Below are 23,441 nucleotides of genomic sequence, written 5' to 3'. Positions count from 1 at the left end.
ACAATAATAATAATAATAATAATAATCATATTCATAGGTTCAATTAATTTGTGTACAATTAATTAATTAAGATCAAGGGTATGGTATAATAATGTAACTAACATTGTATAGAGTATAAACTATGTTATTAGTTATAGGTTTAATGTCCAATGTCCAATTAATTAGTCAATAATAAAAATAATAATAATAATAATAATCATCATATTCATAGGTTCAATTAGGGCCCGTTTGGGAGTGCGATTTTAATAAGTGCGATTTTAAAAATTGCGTTTTTAAAAATTGCGTTTTTAAAATCGCTACTTTTTAAAATCGCACAGGCGTTTGGTAAAACATACTAAAAAGTACTTTTTTATCAATTGAGTGTTTGGATAATATTAGCATATAATTGCGGTTTCATGACCAAATTACCAATAAGGATGAACAAGACAGAGAGGATGAAGAAAAAAAAAAAGTTTTAATATATTTTAGGTGGGTATTCTTAGTATTTTTTTCATTCCCGTTTTAAAAAAGGTAACTATTGCGCCAAATATCTTTTTAATAGAAATCGTGATTTTGTTTTAAATTCGCACTTTTTCAAATAAGCACCCTCTAATCAGCTTATGGAAATCGCAGATTTTTTTGCGATTTTAAAATTTGCGTTTTTAAAATCGCAATCCCAAACACCCTAAAATTGCGATTTGGTTTAAAATCGCAGATTATTTTTTTTAAAACGCACTCCCAAACGCACCCTTAATGTGTGTACAATTAATTGATTAAGATCTAAGGGTACAATATAAGTATATAACTAACATTGTATATAGTATAGACTATGTTATTATTTATAGGTTATTTATAGGTTTAATGTCCAATGTCCAATTAATTAGTTAAAAATAATAATAATAATTATCATATTCATAGGTTCAATTAATGTGTGTACAATTAATTGATTAAGATCAAGGGTATAGTATAAGTATATAACTAAGTTAGTGTAGAGTATAGACTATATTATTATTTATAGGTTTAATATCCAATGTCTAATTCATAAGTTAATAATAATAATAATAATAATCATATTAATGTGTGTACATAGGTTCAATTAAGATCTTCTTACATCAAAAAAAAAAAAAAAAAAAAAAAGTTCAATTAAGATCAAGGGTATAGTATAATAATAATAATCATATTCATAATAATCAATTAATCATATTAATAATATTAAGAGTCTTACCTCCTTCCTAGCTTGAAATGGGAGGCCGGAACTACCCCTGGCCACAGTCGCTTGATTTTTTTTAATTGTAGTTTTTTATATATATTTATATATGTTATAGTTTTTTAAATTTTTTTATTATAGATAACACATGTCATTATCTAATTAGTATTGACATGACATTTGAAAATTTATGTTAAAAAAAAAAAAAAAAAAAAAAAAAAATTGAGTGCATAAACCTATTTGTTTTATACCACGTAAAACTCATTACAAATCGGTTTAACTACAAGTAATGATTTTGCATTTTTACCTTTAAGTTTGTTGTTAATATTTATATTATGAAAAAAGAAGACCAACAAGAGCTTAATATTTTTTATTTCGTTGGGTGGCATCTAAGAGCATTCCCATCAAGCTCTTTATATTTAACATTTCTCTAAATTTTTAACAAAAAAAAAAAAATCATTTATCAAACTTTTTATCTAAAGTAAATTTAATATTTATTTTAACTCATCTTCAAATATAAAGACACCAAAAGCAAAAGTTATTTAGTTTTTAATATTATTTTGGTTGTTGGAGTGGCATTTTGATACATCTTTCATATGGAATCAAAGTGAGTGGGTTTCATGACAATTATATTTATTAATAAAAAATAATATTTAGCAAAAGTAAAAAAATATTTAGAAAGTTTGATAGTTGATAGTTTTAAAAAATATCTAGTTAAATAAAAAAAAAAATACAGTTTTAAAATTAAATTTTAAAAAATTTAAGAAGCTTGATGGGTGGCGCATGAGGGAAGGAGAAGGATCCTATCAATTTCAAATGAAATAGAGATGATCTATTTAATTACTTTTAAGAGGCATTTTTGTCTAAAAATAAAATAAAATGACAAAAATAAGGAGGTTGCACAAAAATGTTTTTTTTGTGCCACCATTCATCATCTGACACATCAACATAACACACAATAAGAAGATAAATACAACAACACCAGATTACTAAGATAAAAAATAAAACAATTAATTAATGAGATCCTGATGAGAGAGAGGTTGGCTAGGTGGCGGGTCGACCCGTGGGGAGGGTCTAGACCCACGGGTCTGGCAGTTTCTTTGTCCCCGGAGCTTCTTTTTTCGGCCTTTAAGGTGATAAAATCTCTAAATGGTTCACTTTCCACATCTAGGTTTTAGTTTTAAATTAAAAAATGAATTTTGAGGCATTAGAATCTGATTTTGAGGAGGGTCATGACAGTTTCAAGCAGGTCATGGCGAGATCCATGATTGGGGTGGCTCGCCAGCCACCCTAGATCCGGTTGGGGTGGCCGCGAGCCACCCCCTTGGCCTGAATCTCTCCTCTCTCTCTCGCGGCCAGATCTCTCTGCTGGAACTCTCTATCTCTCTCTCTCTCTCCGCTAGGGTGCCTTTCCGCCCATGGGATGGCCGCGCGGCCACCCCCACTGCTCACTTGTGGTGGCGATGATAATTAAATTGATCCCCTCTATTTCAAATGAAATTGAGAGAATCTAGGTCTTTTCCTCATGTGCCACCCATCAAGCTTCTTAAAATGTTTTAAGAAGCTTAACTAAATTGATATTCTACATTTCATTTAAAAATAGAGAGAATTTAAGTCCTGAGGGAAAGGGAATCCAACGATGAAGAGCTGACAATTTTTACTTACGCTTTTGTCTTGATGTGGGCAGGTTTAATTTGCCCAAGTTTCAAGGCTACAATGTTATTTTTGTGGTGACTAAATGAATCGGACACATGTTATTATTTAATTAGTGCAATACATTTATCCAACCACGTAATCTATTTGAATTGTTATTCGGATTCAATCCACGCAACAACCTTCTTCCCTTTTCCCCTCTCACATATTGAATTAAAAAAAAAAAAAAAAAAGGTTAAACACTCAATACCTCCTTAGGGTTTTTTAATTTTATTTTTTTTTCTTTGTGGTTTTATTTTTATCACAGAAGATCTCTGTGGTTTTGATAAGTGACCAAATTAGTCCATCTGTTAGTTGACCGTTAGGACTGACGTGTGGACCAATCAGACGTCGACACGTGGCACATATTTAATTTTTTTTAAAAAATTTAAAAAATGTATTTAAAAAAAAAAAGCCACCCCCAATTTTTTTTCAAATACTTTTTTTTTAAAAAAAAAACATTTTTTTTTTAATTTTTTTCTTTTAAATTAAATATGTGCCACGTGTCGACGTCTGATTGGTCCACGTGTTAGTCATAACGGTCAACTAACGGATAAACTAATTTTGTCATTTATCAAAACCACATGGATCTTCTGTGATAAAAATGAAACTACAGATAAAAAAATAAAGTTGAAAAATCCAATGGGTAAGAAGTATTTAACCCTTAAAAAAAAAAAAAAAAAAAAAAACCAGCGACTATCTTGCAAAGCAAGCCAATGAGTTTTTCAAACCGAGAAGACGAATGGCAGGCCGTGAGATATATATAAAATAAGATTTTGGGGTCATGATAACCACCCACCCCTATAAACATTTCCCAATTTCCGGTTACTCTACCCTAATTAACGACCAGCTCTGTACAATGGTTAAGCATAAGAAAACCCAGATCCAAAATCCATCATCCTCCTCCAAAATCCCATTCCCTCCCCGCAAAATCCGAAAACCCCTGAAGCCAGAGGTCCCCAATACAGACTCCTCCTCTAAACCCAGCAAATCAAACCCATCTCAGCCCGCTATCGTTTTCCCCACAGCCGTGAAGCCACTAACATTTGAAGGCGAAATTGACGCTGCTCTTACCCATTTACGCAGCTCCGATCCACTCCTCACCACCCTTATAGACTCGTATCGGCTTCCGGCTTTCGAGTCTCAATGCCCACCATTCTTAGCCCTCGCAAAAAGCATCCTCTACCAGCAACTCGCGGCCAACGCCGCGAAATCAATCTACACGCGCTTCGTCGCGCTCTGCGGCGGCGAGGCCGATGTAGTCCCCGACAGCGTGCTCGCTCTTAACCCAGAGCAGCTCCGGAAAGTCGGAGTCTCCGGTCGGAAGGCGAGTTACCTCCACGACTTGGCAGACAAGTACAAGAGTGGGGTTTTATCGGACTCCTCGATTCTCGAAATGAGCGATGAGTCCCTGCTCACGAAGCTGACGTTGGTTAAGGGAATAGGGGTTTGGTCGGTGCACATGTTCATGATGTTCTCGCTGCGCAGGCCGGATGTTCTACCGGTGGGAGACCTTGGCGTGAGGAAAGGCGTGCAGCAATTGTATGGGCTAAAGGAATTGCCACGGCCTTTGGAGATGGAGGAGATTTGTGAGAAGTGGAAGCCTTATAGGTCTGTTGGGTCGTGGTATATGTGGAGGTTTATGGAAGCCAAAGGAGTCACAATCACACCTACGTCTACTGTAGCATCAGCATCAGCATCAGCACCGTTGGTGGATGGTAAGCCTAATCTACCGTGAATTTATTCAGCATCCCTATCATAACAATATGGCATTTCCATGTCTTTCTTCTATGGTATGTTCTTTTACTGAATGGGGAATTTGTGTTTCTTACTTCATATTTTGTTGGAAGGTAGTATTTACAATTTAATTAGTATTTTCATATTACAATTTACAAGAATATTTTAGTTCAAAAATTGGATTAAGCCTATCTAAAAAAGTTTTTTTTTTTTTTTTAAAAAGGCCACATAAATAATTAAGTTCGTAGTTGAAAAAAAAAAAAAAAAGAGTCCAAAATGCAAAGCGAATGTCACATGCGGTTACTACAAAAAACCCGCCCGCACGTGTGCGGTTACGGGGATTATGCAAAATACGGATGCATAAATACTAAAATTCGCTCTCCGCAAAGTGCAAATGCAAAATAAGGATATTATTCGACCATATTCTTAGTTTAATCTGTTTAATTAAATGTACTGAATTAGAGTTGACTTATATAATGTTATATTTATGCTTTAACATCACCCGAATCCAACTTTTAAACACAAGTTGCAAGATCTGCACATCACACTGCGAAGGTCTCATGGACTTGGCCGATCATGCCTCCAATGTGACCCACTATTCTGATCAAGACGATAGTTCTACTGCCTCCTAGGCCACTCCGACCTAGATAGTGCAACACTTGTCCTTTTTGTCTACCCTATTATGAGTTTTAACCCCAAACCACCTCCCCAACCCATCACCTTCCAAAAAAGGAAGAAGTTAAAAGAGGAGAGATAAATAAGATAGAGAAAACGCATAGAAAGAGAGAGAAGAGGGGATAAAAAATTAACTTTTTCAAAATTTCCCTATATCAAAGTCTGCATTGGAATAAAATGCATGCTTAAATGATAATCACGCACACTCGGACTAAACCTTAGGGGCAACGATGATTTATGGACTCACTCAACAAAATTTAATAAATTGTGATGGAAAGACCACAAACACACCCTATCCATAATTGATAATTGAGAGGCAGGCTAATGGCTATAGAGTAATTATGGACACGATTTGTGGAATTGCTTCCTTCTGCATGAGCATGATATTGATCACTTCAGATACTGTGCCCAGATAAATACATGCTTGACCGCTGCATCTCTTCCAGAGTTTTGCCTTTAGTTTCAGGAACCCAAAGTGCTACGAAGACTAGAGTAAAAGCAGAGACCGTTGCGTAAATCGTGAAGGTACCTATTTTGCAAAAATGACGGAACTATATGAGTTAAAAGAGTCCCCATGACAGATATATGGATGCCGGAAAACACACGCACAGAGGTAGATGTATATACCAACGCTGCTCCAACTCAAGAGTAAGTTTGCAGTCAATGTGACCACCCAGGTTGTCAGCCAATTTGCCATTATTGCTATGCTGCCAGCAAGGACCTTAATATCCGCCGGAAAAATCTGAAAATGTCCAATTTGTGTGCAAAAAGAATACAAACTCATTAATTATAACCCAAGGAAGAGATCCAATTCCTAGACATGGAGGGAAAGAATACAGGTAAATATTATTGCATATATACCTCTGACATTATAACCCAAGGAAGAGATCCAATTCCCAGAGCGAATGTAATCACTAACAACTGTAAGGAAAATCAATTAAATTAAAACAAGAGTTCAAACTACACACACCACACAACAAAATGTATACGAGAAAGAAAGCATACCACAAGCCCCACGACTGACAGTATACCAAACATGGTGTATAAACTAGAATCCTCTGATACGAGGCCCTGGTAAAGGTGAATGAGAACAAGATGGAAGAGAAAGTGTTGATTAAGACTCGATCAAATGAGAAGATTTTACATTATTATACGTACGTACTAAAATAAAATATTACCTACGTACCTCTAGATAAAAAATAACTGCCACAAGGATGAGGCTAAGAGTCATTCCAGACGATGATATCTACACGAGTGATTTCAGATTTTGTTCAATTTATATGTAATTAAGTCCACATTTTAAGAGAAAAAAAAGGGTTTTGTCGACGCACAATAAGAAGCAGCCTACGCCCAGCTCTGTCTGCCAACCAAGTAGAGACTCCTGTAGAAATAACCTGTTGAAAATAACACTGATAAGAAGTTGTGATATCTACATGAATTAAGCAGCACAAAATTGTATGTATCAGGGAAACTTTTACCTGAACAAGACCAAGTATAAAAGTTGCAAAGTTACTTGCTGATACCCCTGCTCATATTCATGGGAAACTAATTAATCAAATATTGTACGCATGATTATGATTTGATTTCTACCATTGGTCTACTAATATAGAAAAGAGTTGAAAGCCCAAAGAGATCGAAGTTGGGCTAACCTGCACTTTCTAAGATGCTACTTGCATAGAATAAGACACCATTGATACCGGTGAATTGCCGGAGAATAAGTAATCCAATCCCTATCTGCAAGCATATGGTAGCAACCTAGCTATCAGAAGGGGACAAAAATTCACAGGCTAGGGAATAGAAAATGTGAAATTTCAAAACCACTGTACCGTTAAAGGAAACCAATATCTCTTTCTCTGGAGATCTGAAAATGTTATTGTACTTCTTTTGCTTGCTAATGCTACAGTAGTCTGTCAAAATTACATCAATAATAAAATGATGATAATGTTAAGAAAACAGTCAAAATAATGTAGTCGTGCAACTTATCATCCAGAACCTTATGGTGCAGGCCTCCTCTTCTTCTTCTTTTTCTTTTGAGAAAAATCATATTTAGCCCTTCAATTTTTATCTGATTTGAATTTAATCCTTGAGTTTCTAATTTCAATAATATGGTCCTTCTGCACTTCTTTGTCAAAATTAACGGTGTTATATGTCACATGTGTTTTAATTGACACGTAAGCGTGCATATCAGCACCTAATATCAATGCCCAAGTCATCCATAGAAAAAAAAAAGAAAAAAAAGACCCAACTACATAAACAAAAATCATCTTCTTCATCATCCTAATCTTAATTTAAAACATGAACAAAACCTAAACCAAAGAACTTTATTATTAAAATTGAAAACTTAATGACTAAATTCAAATCAGATGAAAACTTAAGGGCTAAATGTGAATTTTTCCTTATTATTTTCTTAAAATAGAAGAAGAAGAAGAAAAAAAAAGTGCACAACTTGGTTCACTATAAGTTTCTGGATGATATGAATTTGATTGAAGTGCAAGAAATTGACTGGTAGAACAATCAATACCTTGATTTCACTCGCTTCAATTGAAATGTCTGTACCGAAACCCCGTAACACTTGCAATGAGGATTCAAAATCTTCTGTCCTCCCCATTTTGGCCTAACACCCCCCACCCCCAAAGAAATAAAAGAAAAGAGAAAATCAAAATCCAATCAATACAATACGATATATATATATATATGATATGCGAATTTCTTACCAGCCATCGAGGAGATTCTGGTATGAAAAGCAAGCCAGGTATCAATAATGCACATGGCAAAATTCCTGCAATAATGTGTAAATGATCCCTCAGTTGATCTACGTAGTCCATTTTGGGTGTACTGCTTTATGTGCACTCAATCTTGAAAATACATTTTTCAAGCTTGTTCAAGTATTCCTTCATTTAACCTTCGGAAACTTTTATCTTTTTTGCAATCACCTGCTCTTAAAGTTCATAAACTCTAAATTTAGTGTATCTAACGGTAAAAAGTTTGTAATGTCACTCATCTATTAGGATTTAATAAAAGAAGCCTTGAAAATTTTCAAAATACTTATTTATTTATTTTTATTTTTTTTTTCTAAAAAAAGAAGAAGGTAATTTTGTAATTTTATCAATTTTACAAGAGTATAGAGGCTATTTCACCCATTTACCGTCTAATTTAACTCAAATACTAACGGGGAAGTTGATATTGCAAACTTTTAAAAATTGGATACATAAAATTGTTTTTTTTTTTTTTTTTTTTTTTTTTAAAAAGAATAAAAAAAAAACTTAAGGAGGGTGACTGTAAGATTGATTAAAGTTGGGGGGTTAATAATCTTGTTGGCCAAATAACAATTGATACGTCTCTTTCAATTGTGGAAATGCCAACAATTTGGCATCCTAAGGGCTTACCTATAATTGCAAGCAGTCTCCAGCTGACAAACATCCCCAAAAAATAAGCAAACAATGATCCAATTGTCACTGAGAGCTATACAAAAACAAAAATTGATTTACTTTATTATATCATTAAATAAGGATATATAATAGTAACAAAAGTGCTAACGATGACCGAGTTTTTTTTTTCCAAATTGATGAGAGGAAAAAAGTTCCAAGAAGAATTTTCCGACTCTTAATCCATATAGAAGAGAGAATGAGAGATTCATTAATTGATTTTTGAGTTAACTAAGAAGGGAGGACTAGACAACAAACCTGGTTGACGGACCCAAGGGTTCCCCTCATGTTTTGAGGCGAAATCTCAGCTATATATATCGGTACCTAAACTTAAAAATCATATACAAATTAATGTCATTTGATGCTTGATTGACATAAAAGAAATGATAGAAATTTTCTCTAAACTAGTTTGGAGGAAATATCATTCAATCTATTTAAAATAGTGTCAAGTGTCGATAAACATTTAAGAGACACATTAAATTATTAACGTCATTAATAGCAGTTTACTAACTTAGACTAAATTTAATGTGCCTTTTAAATGTTTATAGACACTTAACACTATTTTAAATGAGTTGAAAGATATTTCCTCCAACTAATTTTTGTCTTAAAAGAAATGAGGTGCTTCAATGTTACCGTGTAAGATATTATACCAACGCCAAATCCTCCCAACAACCTTCCCATGTATAAAAATGTGGTGTCCTACAAGAGCATCATAAACTAAAATTTACAAATAATGCAATTACAAAGAAGAGCATCAAATCATCTGTGCCCACTCACACTAGCAAACGATATTGCGAGCCATCCAATTATATTAGGAATTCCAGCGACCACAAGTGACTGCAATTCAGCAAAACAAAGCAACATTAATTAGGTATTCATAGTTGGAACATTCTCCGATCACGCAAAACAAAGGAAAATGATCATCTCCATGATCACCTCCATTTCAAATTATTTTCATTTCTTCCTGATAGTGTATTTAGAAGGGTAAAATTGTCCAAATTTTTTTGAGGTTAAAATTTTTGGACAACATTACCATTCTAAATACACTAACCGAAAGAAATGAAGAGAATTTAAAATGGAGAGGATCCGTTTCCCAAAACAAAGGGAATACTGTAAAACTAGTTATCGTGATTTCCTTGATTTACAATTAGTTCCATTTAGCATCAAATTTCATCTATTAAATTAGCAAATTCCGATAATGTGACAAGTCAAAACTGATAAAATTATGGCATATGTCCTATTTAAGTCTGTTTTGTATATTAACGAAATCTGTTAAGTTAGTTGACAAAATATAACTGTATGGAGTAAATTGTTTTTTGGCACACCTCACAAACCTCTGAGTTCATTTTAGTACCACATAGAACTAATCGTAAATCAGGAAAACTATGTAGACTAATTTTGCAATTTCCCCCCTAAAGAAATGTTGCAAATAATCAAATGCTGCTTCTTATTTATTTATTTATTTTTTTCCCTCCATAAAGTGCAAGATGAACCCAAAAGAAGAAAAATTGAAGGAAACCCATTATACATACCCCTTTGCGCCCGAAGTAATCCGCAATGTGGCCACTCGAAATTGCCCCAACCATAGCTCCGACGTTTACTATGGACCCAAATAGAGAGAACTGTTTTCCAAACAAGTAGCGTCAATAAAAATTACAAAATTAAAGATTGAGAACACAATCAGAATCAAAATTCACACCTCTGAGAGTGAAAGGTCCAAGTCCTCGATCATGTCAGCTTGCGTAGGGGACGTATACGCAGTCTGTAAATTTGAAAAATCAAAGAAACAAAAAGAAATTTGAGTGAGCAAAATGGTTTTTGTGAATGGAAATGGTGATTGAGATGAATAGGAAACGGTGGTTTTACGGTGTAGCCGAATTGAAAGGGGCCCATGGCGACGATGAGGACGCTGAGCATGACGGAGATGTAGCCGTCGCGAGCGACCTGGGCCGTGGGGCTCGTGATGCTGGACTGCCTCGAGCCTATGGTGCTGGACTGCCTCGAGCCTATGGTGCTGGACTGCCTCGAGTCCATGATGCTGGACTGCCTTGAGCCCAGTTTATACCAGCTCCCCGAATGCAGGAGCGGCTTCTTGTGGTCCTCGGATTCGTCCCTGAAACTCATTGCCACCTTTCTACGCAAAATCCAGAGAGTCCTCGGGTTCGTCCCTGAGCGGCTGTACTTGTTTGTTGAAATGTCTCAGAGAAAGGAAGTAGAACAATCAAGGACCATCCACTACTTGCGCTGTAAAATTATGTGTGGTGGCAGGGGCTTTGAAAGGAGGTTGCAGCACAAACTGCATGAGGCTTATCAAGTACTACTGGCTCTGTTTGCGAACGGAACGGGCCAGCACTGTAGCTGGAACGGTACTGTTCCAGCTACAGTGCTGGCACTGTGTAATCAAGAATTCAGACAAAAAAAAAAAAAAAAAAAAAAAAACACACATTTCAAAAATAATCCTTATCTTATTCACTTGCCAACCAACCGATAATTACAACTGATTTTTTTTTTTTTTAATATAAAAAAAAACCCCAGATCGGCCAGGGGTGGCTCCAGCCACCCCCGTGGCCAAAAATGGGGTGGTCCGGCCACCCCACTTTGGCCAAGGGGTGGCTGGAACCCCCCGATATTCTCCTTTTTTTTTCTTTTTTCTTTTTTTAATATTTCTCCAGTTCTTTTTTTTTTATATTAAAAAAAAAAAAAATCAGTTGTAATTATCGGTTGGTTGGCAAGTGAATAAGATAAGGATTATTTTTAAAATGTGTGTATTTTTTTTTGTCTGAAATCCTGATTATACAGTGCCAGCACTGTTGCTAAAACAGTGCTGACCCGTTCCGTTCGCAAACAGAGCCACTATGTCTTGATGCGCTTACCTTTAATGAGGCAGCTTTACACTCCCAACAACCCAATTTTCTCCCCAATCAGTCCACTCCACTCCCTCCACATCCAAATTCAAGTATTCCCCATCTCATCTAATAACAGTATGTATAGCCTATAGGTCGTCAGAATTTTATAGAAATTCAAGTAAACAGAGCAGGTTGTTGGACTTGATTGAACCTGCCGAACCCTTTCAAATTCTGACAGCCAATTGTAGGAGTAATGATACAATGCACGCGGCGTGAGTGGGCGTGCCACGCACGCCAGTTCAATTTTTTTTTTTTTTTTTTTTTTAAATAATAATAAAATAATAAAAAAATAAAATTTTGTGCCTGGCGTGCATCACTGTTGATGCACGCCAGGCGTGCAATCTATCATTACTCCCAATTGTAGTATATCTCGATCCAGGTGGAATATATATATATATATATATATATTTTGGATAAATTTCACTTAATTCTCTTAAATTATCACTCAAATAATAATTTACTCTCTAAATTATCAATTATGATAATTTACCTCCAAACTATTAAAACAATGACAATATATTTTCCAATGCTAGCAAAATAACGAAATTACGTTTTTAGAATTTTCAATAAGACAAAAATAATCTTAAAATTTTGAAAAAAAAAAATAAATTTTAGTATTTTTGTTTTTATTTTAATAAGGATAATTTCGTCATTTTGTTAAAATTTGAGGTACATTGTTATTGTTTTAATAGTTTGAGAGATAAATTATCGCAATTAATAGTTTGAGGAATAAATTATTATTGAAGTAATAATTTAAGGAAATTAAATGAATTTTACCCTTTTTTTTTTTTTTTTTTTTTTTTTTAAGCTTTTGGGTCATGAATGAGATATTGAAAGTCGTTTGGGGAAAGAGCAAATGCCAACAGGTCGTGGGCCTCATTTGTTGATGACTATTGTTAGCCCTATGAACAAGCTTTCTAAAGCGGCCAAGTTTGTGTCAGATAAAATTGACCTGCACCATCATGTCACCTTCCGTATCATTATTGTAGTGATGCCCACATGTACAAATTATTACACCCGCCATCTCAATCTGTTCGTTCTGTCATTTTTGATTGCCTCGAGCCTCGAGCCTCAACCACTTGTAATAAATCCGTAGACTCCCCGACCACCTAACCTTCTCCCCAGTCTCCCCCTTCTTAGCTACTGCTCGTCGCACGTATTGGGATTAATTTGAGCAGCATATCAAAGACATATACCTATCCAAATATTGAGAGGCCCATAAAACAAAAGGAAAAAACTATTTGTGCGGGTTTAATTTGCCCTAGTGTTAAAGCTACACTGTTATTTTTGTGGTGACTAAATGAATCGGACACGTGTTATTATTTAATTAGCTATACATTTATCAAAAAAAAAAAAAATTGTTAATTTGTTATCCAACCATAAAATATATTTGAATAATTTTATAAGTCTTTCTAGAGTTTTTTTAAAGTTACTATAAATGTGATGTGACTTTTAAAATTACACTTGAATTTTAGATATGATTTATTGACTTTGAATCTATTGATGATTTTAAAAGCCTCATCACATTTAAGGTAACTCTAAAAAAACTTATAGCATTACTCGATCTATCTATTTGGCTCATTTCGGATTCAAGTTTCAACCCACGCGAGGCGCGACTACCTCCTTCCGGTCTCCCTTTTCCCCTCTTACATATTGAATATAAAAAAGAAAGAAAAAAACCAGGCGACTGCCTTGTAAAACAAGTCAATGAGTTTTTCAAACCGAGAAGTATTTTCATTTCCATTGGGTGACCGTGAGATATATATAGTAAGGTTTTGTGGTCATGATCATCCACCCCTATAAACATTTCCCAATTTCTGGTTACTCTACCCTAATTAACAACCAGCTCTGCACAATGGTTAAGCCAAAGAAAACCCAGATCCAAAATCCCTCATCCTCCTCCAAAATCCCATTCCCTCCCCGGAAAATCCGAAAACTCCTGAAGCCAGAGGTCTTCAATGCAGACTCCTCCTCTAAACCCAACAAAGCAAACCCATCTTAGCCCGCTATCATTTTCCCCACAGCCGTGAAGCCACTAACATTTGAAGGCGAAATTGACGCTGCACTTATCCATTTACGCAGCTCCGATCCACTCCTCACCGCCCTAATAGACTCATATCGGCCTCCGGCTTTTGAGTCTCAATGCCCACCATTCTTAGCTCTCGCAAAAAGCATCCTCTACCAGCAACTCGCGGCCAATGCCGCGAAATCAATCTACACGCGCTTCGTCGCACTATCCTATTACGAGTTTTTGCCCCAAATCACCTCCCCAACCCATCACCTCCCAAAAAAGAAAGAAGTTAAAAGAGAAAGAAAAAAAAAAAAAAAAAAACTCTTTCAAAATTTCACTCTATCAAAGTCTGCATTGGAATACAATGCATACTTAAATAATAAATACACTCGGAGTAAACCTTAGGGCAACGATCATTTATGGACTCTCTCAACATAATTTAATAAATTGCGGTGGAAAGACCACAAACACACCCTATACAAAATTGAGAGGCAGGCTAATGGCTATAGAGTAATTATGGACCCGATTTGTGCCATTGCTTCCTCCTGCATGATATTGACTTCAGATACTGTGCCCAGATAAATACATGCTTGACCGCTGCATCTCTTCCAGAGTTTTGCCTTTTGTTTCAGGAACCCAAAGTGCCACGAAGACAAGAGTAAAAGCAGAGACTGTGGCGTAAATTGTGAAGGTACCTATTGCAAAAATGACGGAACTATATGAGTTAAGAGTCACCATGACAGATATATGCATGCCGGAAAACACACGCACAGAAGTAGATGTATATATACCTCCGCTGCTCCAACTCAAGAGTAAGTTTGCAGTCAATGTGACCACCCAGGTTGTCAGCCAATTTGCCATTGTTGCTATGCTGCCAGCAAGGACCTTAATATTCGCCGGAAGTATCTGAAAATGTCCAATTTTGTGTGCAAAAAAAAAAAACTCATTATAACCCAAAGAAGAGATCCAATTCCCAGACATCGAGGGAAAGAAAGAATACAGGTAATATTGCATATATATACCTCTGACATTATAACCCAAGGAAGAGATCCAATTCCCATGGAGAATGTAATCACTAGCAACTGTATGGAAAATTGGTCAGGACTTAAAAAATCAAATAAAACATACACACAACAAATGTATACGAGAAAGCATACCACAAGCCCCACGACTGACAGTATACCAAACATGGTATATATACTAGAATCCTCTGATACAACGCCCTGGTAAAGGTGAATGAGAACAAGATGGAAGTGAAAGCATTAATTAAGACTCGATCAAATGAGAAGATTTTACATTTATTATACTAATTAAATAAAATATTACCTACCTCTAGATAAAAAGCAACTGCAACAAGGATGAGGCTAAGAGTCATTCCAGACGATGATATCTACACGAGTGATTTCAGATTTTCTTCAATATGTATGTCCACAAATAAACATTTTAAGACAAAAAAAGAAAAAGAAAAAAAGGGGGTTCTATCGACGCACAATAAGAAGCAGCCTGCGCCCAGCTCTGTCTGCCAACCAAGTAGAGACTCCTGTAGCAATAACCTGTTGAAAATAACACTGATAAGATGTTGTGATATCTACGTGAATTAAGCAGCACAACATTGTATGTATCAGGGCAACTTTTACCTGAATAACACCAAGTATAAAAGTTGCAAGGTTACTTGATGATACCCCTGCTCATATTCATGGGGAACTAATTAATCAAATATTGTAGGCATGATTATGATTTGATTTCTACCATTGATCTACTAATATAGAAAATAGTTGAAAGCCCAAAGAGATCGATGTTGGTCTAACCTGCACTCTCAAAGATGTTACTTGAATAGAATAAAACACCATTGATACCGGTGAATTGCCGGAGAATAAGTAATCCAATCCCTATCTGCAACCATATGGTAGCAACCTAGCTATCAGAAGGAGACAAAAATTCACAGGATATAGAAAATCTGAAATTTCAAAACCATTGTACCGTTAAAGGAAACCAATATCTCTTTCTCCGGAGATCTGAAAATGTTATTGTACTTTTTTTGCTTGCTAATGCTACCGAAGTCTGTCAAAATTACGTCAATAATAAAATGGCGTTAATGTTAAGAAAACAGTCAAATAATGTAGTGCAACTTATAATCCAGAACTTTTTGATGCAGACCTTTTTTTTTTTTTTGGCTGAGAAAAATCATATTTAGCCCTTAGATTTTTATTTGATTTAAATTTAGTCCATGTGTCTCTAATTTCAATAATATGGTCCTTAGGTTTTGCCCAAATAATAAACAACAGAGTTTTCCTCCCAATCTATAAAAAGGGTTAAATTCTAAATACTTCCCTGGGGTTTCATTACTTTATTTTTTCCTCCTTAGGGTTTAATTTTTATCACAGGGTGGTTTTGATAATAGACCAAACTAGTCCTTCTGTCAGTTGACTTAACGAAAATTCACGTGGACCAATAAAATGTTGACACATGGCACTTACTTAATTTTTTTTTAAATATAAAAAAAAAAAAGTATTTAAAAAAAAAAAAAAAAATTGGGGTGGCTCGGCCACCCCCTTGCTCCCAAGGGGGTGGCTTGTGGGTACTGGGGATGGTTTCGGCCACCCCCTAGGAGCCTAGGGGGTGGCCGAAACCATCCCCAGTACCCACTGGGGGTGGTCGAGCCACCCCCATCCGGCCAGATGGGGGTGGCCAAGGGCCCAAGGCCACCCCCAATTTTTTTATTTATTTTTTTAAAAAATTTAAAAAACAATAAAAAAAATTTTAAGTAAGTGTCACGTATCAACATTTGATTGGTCTGTGATAAAAATCAAACCCTAAGAGGAAAAAAAATAAAGCAATGAAACCCGGGGGTATTTAGTATTTAATCCCTATAAAAATGACATGTGTTTATTTTTTTAATAACATGTGAGATGCACATGAGTTTTTAATATTATTTATTCCAACTTTGTCCCTATTATTAAAAAACATGTGCATCTCATATGTTCAAATGACACATGTCATTTTTATAGACTGAGTTGGAAACTCTGTCCAATATTAAATAGGTCATTCTGCACTTCTTCGTCCAAATTAATGGTGTCATATGTCAGGGGTGTTTCAGTTGACACGTAAGCATCCATATCAGCACATAATATCAATGTTATATCATTAAATGTCAAGTCATCCATAAAAAATAAATAAATAAATAAATAAAGAAGAAAAGAAAAGAAAGGACGTAACCACATAAACAAAAACAATCTTCTTCATCATCCTAATCTTAATTTAAAACATGAACAAAACCTAAGAACTTTATTATTGAAATTGAAAACTTAATGACTAAATTCGAATTGGATAAAAACTTAAGGGTTAAATGTGAATTTTTCCCTATTATTTTCTTTAAAAAGAAGAAGAAGAAAAAAAAGTGCACAATTAACTTGGTTCACTATAAGTTTCTGGATGATATGAATTTGATTGAAGTGCAAGAAATTGACTGGTAGAACATTCAATACCTTGATTTCATTCGCTTCAATTGAAATGTCTGTACCGAAACCCCTTAACACTTGCAATGAGGATTCAAAATCTTCTGTCCTCTCCATTTTGGCCTAACACCCCCCACCCCCAAAGAAATAAAAGAAAAGAGAAAATCAAAATCCAATCAATACAATACGATATATATATATGATATGCGAATTTCTTACCAGCCATCGAGGAGATTCTGGTATGAAAAGCAAGCCAGGTATCAATACAGCACATGGCAAAATTCCTGCAATAATGTGTAGATGATCCCTCAGTTGATCTACGTAGTCCATTTTGAGTGAACTACTTTATGTGCACTCAATCTTGAAAATACATCTTTCAAGTTTGTTCAAGTATTCAAGGGTTATAAAATAATTTGGGAAAACTTCAATTTATCCTCCTTAAATTTTCATCCTTTTTGCGATCACCAATTTAAAGTTCAAAACTCTTAATTTAGTGTATTTAACGGTAAAAAGTTTGTAATAATATCACTTGTCCATTAGGATTTAACAAAAGAAGCCTCGAAAATTTTCAAATATATATATATATATATAAAGGTAATTTTGTAATTTTATAAATTTTACAAGAGTATAGAAGTTATTTTACCCATTTACTGTTTGATTTAACCCAAATCCTAACGAGAATGGTGATATTGCAAACATTTAAAAATTGAATACACTAAATTTATTATTTTTTTTAATATTAGGAAGGTGATTGTAAGAGCGATTAAAGTTGGGGAGCTTAATAATCTTGTTGGCCAAATAACAGTTGATTGTGGAAATGCCAACAATTTACCTATAATTGCAAGCACTCTCCAGCTGACAAACATCCCCAGAAGATAAGCAAACAATACTCCAATTGTCACTGAGAGCTATACAAAAACCAAATTGATTTACTTTGTTATATCATTAAATAAATAAGGATGCTAGTAACAAAAGTGCTAAGGATGACAGTTTTTATTTTTTTTCCTAATTGATGAAAGAAAAAAAAGTTACAGGAAGAATCTTTCCAACTTTTGATCCAGATTCATTAGTTGATTTCCGAATTAATTAAGAAGAAAGACTAGACAACGAACCTGGTTGACAGACCCGAGGCTTCCCCTCATGTTTTGAGGCGAAATCTCAGCTATATATATCGGTACCTAAACTTAAAAATCATATACAAATTAAAGCCATTTGATGCCTGATTGACATAAAAGAAATGAGGTGCTTCAATGTTACCGTGTAAGATATTATACCAACGCCAAATCCTTCCAACAACCTTCCCATGTATAAAAATGTGGTGTCCTACAAGAGCATCATAAACTAAAATTTACAAATAATGCAATTACATAGAAGAGCATCAAATTATCTGTGCCCACTCACACTAGCAAACGATATTGCGAGCCATCCAAGTATATTAGGAATTCCAGCGACCACAAGTGACTGCAATTCAGCAAAACAAAGCAACATTAATTAGGTATTCATGGTTGGAACATTCTCCAATCACCCAAAACGAAGGGAAGACTGCAAAACCAGTCATCGTGATTTACTTGATTTATAATCAGTTCTATTTAGTATCAAATTTCATCTATTAAATTAGTAGATTCCAATAGTGTGACAAGTCAAAATCGATAAAATTATAACACATGTCTTATTTCAGTCAGTATTATATATTAACAGAATCTGTTAAGTTAGTTGACAAAATATGATTATAGGGAGTAAATTATTTTTTCAGCACACCTCAGAAACCTCTGAGTTCATTTTGATGCCACATAGAGCTAATTGTAAATCAGGTAAAATACGTAGACTAATTTTGCAATTTTCCTCAAAAGAAATGTTGCAAATAATCAGATGCTGATTTATTTATTTATTTATTTTCCTCCATAAAGTGCAAGGTGAACCCAAGAGAAGAAAAATTGACTGAAACCCATTATACCCCTTTGCGCCCGAAGTAATCCGCAATGTGGCCACTCGAAATTGCCCCAACCATTGCACCGACGTTTACTATGGACCCAAATAGAGAGAACTGTCTTCCAGACAAGTAGCGTTAATAAGAAGTACAAAATTAAAGATATATATAAACACGTACAATATTAAAGATTGAGAAAACAAATATAGTACAACAATCAGAATCAAAATTCAGACCTCTGAGAGTGAAAGGTCCAAGTCCTCGATCATGTCAGCTTGCGTAGGGGACGTATACCCACACTGTAAATTTGAAAAATCAAAGAAACAAAAAGAAATTTGAGTGAGCAAAATGGTTTTTGTGAATGGAAATGGTGATTGAGATGAATAGGAAACGGTGGTGTTACGGTGAAGCCGAATTGAATGGGGCCCATGGCGACGATGAGGACGCTGAGCATGACGGAGATGTAGCCATCGCGAGCGACCTGGGCCGTGGGGCTCGTGATGCTGGACTGCCTCGAGCCTGTGGTGCTGGACTCCCTCGAGCCTATGGTGCTGGACTGCCTCGAGTCCACGATGCTGGACTGCCTTGAGCCCATTTTATACCAGCTCCCTGAATGCAGGAGAGGCTTCTTGAGGTCCTCGGATTCGTCCCTGAAACTCATTGCCACCTTTCTACGCAAAATCCGTGGAGTGACGACAGTCCTCGGATTCGTCCCTGAGCGGCTGTGCTTGTTTGTTGAAATGTCTCTGAGAAAGGAAGTAGATCAATCAAGGACCACCCACTACTTGAGCTGTAAAATTATGTGTGGGGGCAGGGGCTTTGAAAGGGGGTTGCAACTGAAACTGCATCTTTGTCTTGATGCTTACCTTTAATGGCAGCCTTAGACTCCCAACGACCCCATTTTCTCCCCAATCAGTTCCCCTCCACTCCCACCACATCCAAATTCAAGTACTCCCCTTCTCATCTAATAACAATATGTATAGGCTGTCAGAATTTTATAGAAATTCAAGTAAACAGAGCAGGTTGTTGGACTTGATCCGGTTCGGCAGGTTGACCTGCCGATCCCTTTCAAAGTCTGACAGCCAATTATAGTAAATCTCGATCCAGGTGGAACGACCTGCCGATCCCTTTCAAATTCTGACAGCCAATTGTAGTAAATCTCGATCCAGGTGGAACGTCAGTGGTGATGAATAACAATTTATTATTATTACTATTTTTTTCTGAGCTTTTGGGTGAATCATGAATTGAGATATTGAAAGTCGTTTGTGGAAAGAAATAATGCCCACAGTCCTTAAGTGGGCCCCTCTCTTGTTAGCCCTATGAATAAGTTTTGTCCATAATTGAGCTGCATCATCATGTCACCTTCCGTATCATTGTAGACTGTAGTGATGACCACATGTACAAATTATTATGGCGGCCATCTCAACCACTTCTAGTAAATCCCTACACTCCCCGAACACCTAATCTTCTCCCCAGTCTCCCCCTTCTTGGCTACTCCTCTTCGCACGAATTGGGATTAATTTGAGCAGCATATGTATGTGAAAGACATACCTATCCAAATATTGAGAGACCCATAATAAAACAAAAGGAAAAAACTATATAATATTGACAGAACTTGCACACAATATATTTAGCAAGAGTCACCTACCTAGTGCCTATGACAAATTGGATAATTAGCTGCATGTGCTTAAACTATGATTGAAAAGTTGAACATTTTTACGGAGCAAACCCCAAACGGCCAAATAGGGTGACTGGAAAAATGTCAAATCCTTAGGGATAGGCATATTCTCCAACCCAACATTTTTACTTTTTTTTCATATCAATTCACATTACTATATAAGAAAAAAATAGGGGAAAGTCTATATACCCCCTCAAACTATCACCCAATTGACAATGTCCCTCCGAACTTTTAATTGTGACAATGTTTCCCACAAACTATCAAAACATTGTCAATGTCCCTCCCAATGGGTGGCCAAATTTTTTTTTTAAAAAAATGTTTTTATAAGAAAATAATTAAAAAATTCAATTTTTATATATATTTTTTTAAAAAAATTCTTGTTTAAAAAAATTAAAAAGTTTCATTTAAAAAAAAAAAAAATCCCGTTTTTAGAACTTTTTTTTTTTCAAAAAAAAAAATTTCCGTTTAAAAAAATTGTTTTTTTTAATTAAAAAAAATCGTTTTTTAATTTAAATTTTCCCTTCAAAAAAAAATATTTTTTATTTTTTATTTTTTTCGAATTTATAAGAGTATTTTTGTCTTATTGAAAAATCTATATGAGCATTTTTATCATTTTGCTAACATTTAATAGACTTTAACAATGTTTTAGTAGTTTAAAGGAGGTACGTGAACTTTACCGTTATATATTTAACAAACACAAACTAAATAACATAAGTCTTTGCCATGTTTATAATTTCTTATTATGGGATATGTTTAAGTCTTTTAAGAGTACTCGTTGCCATGTTTATAATTTCTTATTATGGGATATGTTTAAGTCTTTAAGAGTAGTCGTTGCCATGTTTATAATTTTATGTCAAAAAAAAAAAAAAAAAAAAAGAGTAGTTTAAATTTGTATGTTGTAGAAGTAGAAGTTCTGGTGTATCCGTGGACCGTTCGTCATATCCGTTGGTCTGACCTACAATGGGACAATACTTGTAAATTTGTAATGTGTCTCACTCACGCATTTTTCTTTTGTCGGGCTATGCATGCAAATTTTCTTCATTTATGCCTCGTATATAGATATTTAATTTCTATTATTGTTCAAATAGTTGCTTCAAAGCGGGCTAAAATAGGACCAAAAAGTTGAGCCGGTAGGAGGTGGAACTAGAATTTCATCAATGGTTGGGCCCCAGTCGGTGGGCCAGTGGGAAGTAGGTTTTCATCCTAGGTCGGGCTCCATTTCCAGGCTGTAAGAGGTGGGGACTAGGGTTTCATCAAGTCTTCTGTGGGGGCTACAGAGAAACAAGGTCAGGCTACATTTCCACGATACTATCATTATTATGCGATTGACGTATAATTGAAATTATATGTAGTAGTGAAAATTAATTCTTAAAATAGTACTTGTAAAAAAATGTTGATTTATTGTTAAATCATATCAACTATATAACTGTTATATAGTTTATTACTTATAAATAAAGTACGAGAATGCAATTTTTTTTTTTTAATTTTTTATTATTAAGGATTGATACTAAGGCAATGAGATGAGGGAGTAGTCTCATAAAGTATTTTATTTTTAGAAACTTTTGGAGCTAAATGACCTATTTGAGCTTTTTTTTATTTTTTATTTTTTATTTTAATTTTTGAGAAATGCTACACACTATTGACAGATGGATCATTTTTTTTTTTTTTTTTTTTGCGCATGTAGAAGGATCATAATTAAACATGTAAAAATAGTAGTATACCTAAGATTTCTCTCTCTTATAGCATATCATAGACTAAAAAAAATTCACAATAAAATAGAAACATAAATAAATCGCAAAATAATAAAATAGACAAAATATTTTACGTGGTTCAGTCAACGACTTATATCCACATATAAAGCCTATTATGCTCTTATTGTTTGATATGTTTACAATACATAATGCTATATTTATAAAGCTTACACATATATGTAATTTTAATTAAATTTCCTAATTTAGGGTGATCAAATCATAATTAAATCCATAAAGTTAGGCTAATTTAATCTTCATCAAATTTCTAACTTTAAGGTCATTCAAATATACTCTAATATAGACGATCAAGCCACTCCTTTTTCTAATTCTTATGTTTCCGGTGGAGACTTTTAGTACTATCATTCCATAACTAAGGGTTTTTTTTTTTTTTTTTGTTTAATACAAAAAAAGGGTAAACTAAGAGACCAATTATATTAGGGCATCAATGAAAATTTAAAGCGACTAATATTAATCAGGCATAGATATATATATATATATATATATATATATATATAAATTATTTATTACTAAAATTCGAACTTACGTCCAAATATATATTCTGACCATTTAAAAAACATTTTGAGCCGCCGCAGTGGTGAACTATTAGTCCCATCACTATAGGTTTTATTTATTTATTTATTTTTATTCAAAGGGAGTCCCATCGCAAAGGTGAAAGGTTGGTTGTGAAGCTTTCCCCTTGTCGGCATGGAGTGGCCCATTCACTGTCTCACCGCAGACTTCGCGTGTACGTAACACACTACACACCTCTTCAGTTTCATCCTAATTACTATAAATCATTGGGTAAAGATATAGAGCACGCCCGGCGTGCTTCGACAGTGAAGCACGCCGGCCGTGATTTTTTATTATTATTATTTTATTATTTTACACATCGACGTTGGCTCCATTCTCAAATTCCACGCATACTCTCTCACTCTTCGACTCCCTTTCGCTTTTCTTTTCTTTTTCAGAGCTCAGACCATAGAATCCTTTGCAAGTAC

The 23,441-nt window shown here is 34.8% G+C and overlaps 3 protein-coding genes across 6 annotated transcripts; 1 reads left to right on the top strand and 2 right to left on the bottom strand.

The window, feature by feature from the left end:
- The first annotated feature begins 3,583 nt into the window (after positions 1–3,583).
- On the top strand, positions 3,584–4,754 carry LOC132187162 (DNA glycosylase superfamily protein). Its single transcript, XM_059601364.2, has one exon. It carries the CDS (start codon positions 3,663–3,665, stop codon positions 4,614–4,616), a length of 954 nt encoding a protein of 317 aa, XP_059457347.2. The 5' UTR covers positions 3,584–3,662; the 3' UTR covers positions 4,617–4,754.
- Positions 4,755–5,397: 643 nt separating this feature from the next.
- On the bottom strand, positions 5,398–11,035 carry LOC132188863 (sugar transporter ERD6-like 6). 2 transcript variants are annotated; one of them, XM_059603425.2, is made up of 18 exons: positions 10,582–11,031; positions 10,415–10,477; positions 10,248–10,337; positions 9,493–9,552; positions 9,349–9,414; positions 8,974–9,039; positions 8,677–8,752; positions 8,005–8,069; positions 7,812–7,904; positions 7,117–7,197; positions 6,940–7,024; positions 6,769–6,815; positions 6,622–6,684; positions 6,477–6,536; positions 6,296–6,361; positions 6,152–6,211; positions 5,918–6,032; positions 5,398–5,819 (listed from the first exon to the last, which is right to left on the bottom strand). In XM_059603425.2, the coding sequence occupies exons 1-18, from the start codon at positions 10,837–10,839 to the stop codon at positions 5,686–5,688; spliced, it is 1,548 nt and encodes a 515-aa protein (XP_059459408.2). In that variant the 5' UTR covers positions 10,840–11,031; the 3' UTR covers positions 5,398–5,685. The 2 variants fall into 2 exon arrangements, 1 of the variants encoding a protein (XP_059459408.2); XR_009440928.2 differs by lacking the exon at positions 5,398–5,819 and having other exon boundaries at positions 6,002–6,032; positions 6,469–6,536; positions 10,582–11,035.
- A 2,909-nt stretch (positions 11,036–13,944) lies between these two features.
- LOC132188864 (sugar transporter ERD6-like 4) lies at positions 13,945–20,229 on the bottom strand. 3 transcript variants are annotated; one of them, XM_088517279.1, is made up of 19 exons: positions 19,881–20,229; positions 19,418–19,760; positions 19,251–19,313; positions 19,042–19,131; positions 18,489–18,548; positions 18,345–18,410; positions 18,200–18,265; positions 17,920–17,995; positions 17,307–17,371; positions 17,118–17,210; positions 15,613–15,693; positions 15,441–15,525; positions 15,270–15,316; positions 15,123–15,185; positions 14,963–15,022; positions 14,790–14,855; positions 14,655–14,714; positions 14,424–14,538; positions 13,945–14,327 (listed from the first exon to the last, which is right to left on the bottom strand). In XM_088517279.1, the coding sequence occupies exons 2-19, from the start codon at positions 19,673–19,675 to the stop codon at positions 14,194–14,196; spliced, it is 1,548 nt and encodes a 515-aa protein (XP_088373405.1). In that variant the 5' UTR covers positions 19,676–19,760; positions 19,881–20,229; the 3' UTR covers positions 13,945–14,193. The 3 variants fall into 3 exon arrangements, with proteins under 3 accessions (XP_088373405.1, XP_059459411.2, XP_059459412.2); XM_059603428.2 differs by lacking the exon at positions 18,200–18,265 and having other exon boundaries at positions 19,418–20,229; XM_059603429.2 differs by lacking the exon at positions 19,042–19,131 and having other exon boundaries at positions 19,418–20,229.
- Positions 20,230–23,441: the final 3,212 nt, after the last annotated feature.

This window comes from Corylus avellana, chromosome 6 (assembly GCF_965113065.1).
Source record: "Corylus avellana chromosome 6, dhCorAvel1.hap1.2, whole genome shotgun sequence".
NCBI classification, from domain to species: Eukaryota; Viridiplantae; Streptophyta; class Magnoliopsida; order Fagales; family Betulaceae; genus Corylus; species Corylus avellana.
The sequence above is the reverse complement of the archived record's forward strand: the minus strand, read 5'-3'. Positions and strand labels throughout refer to the sequence as shown.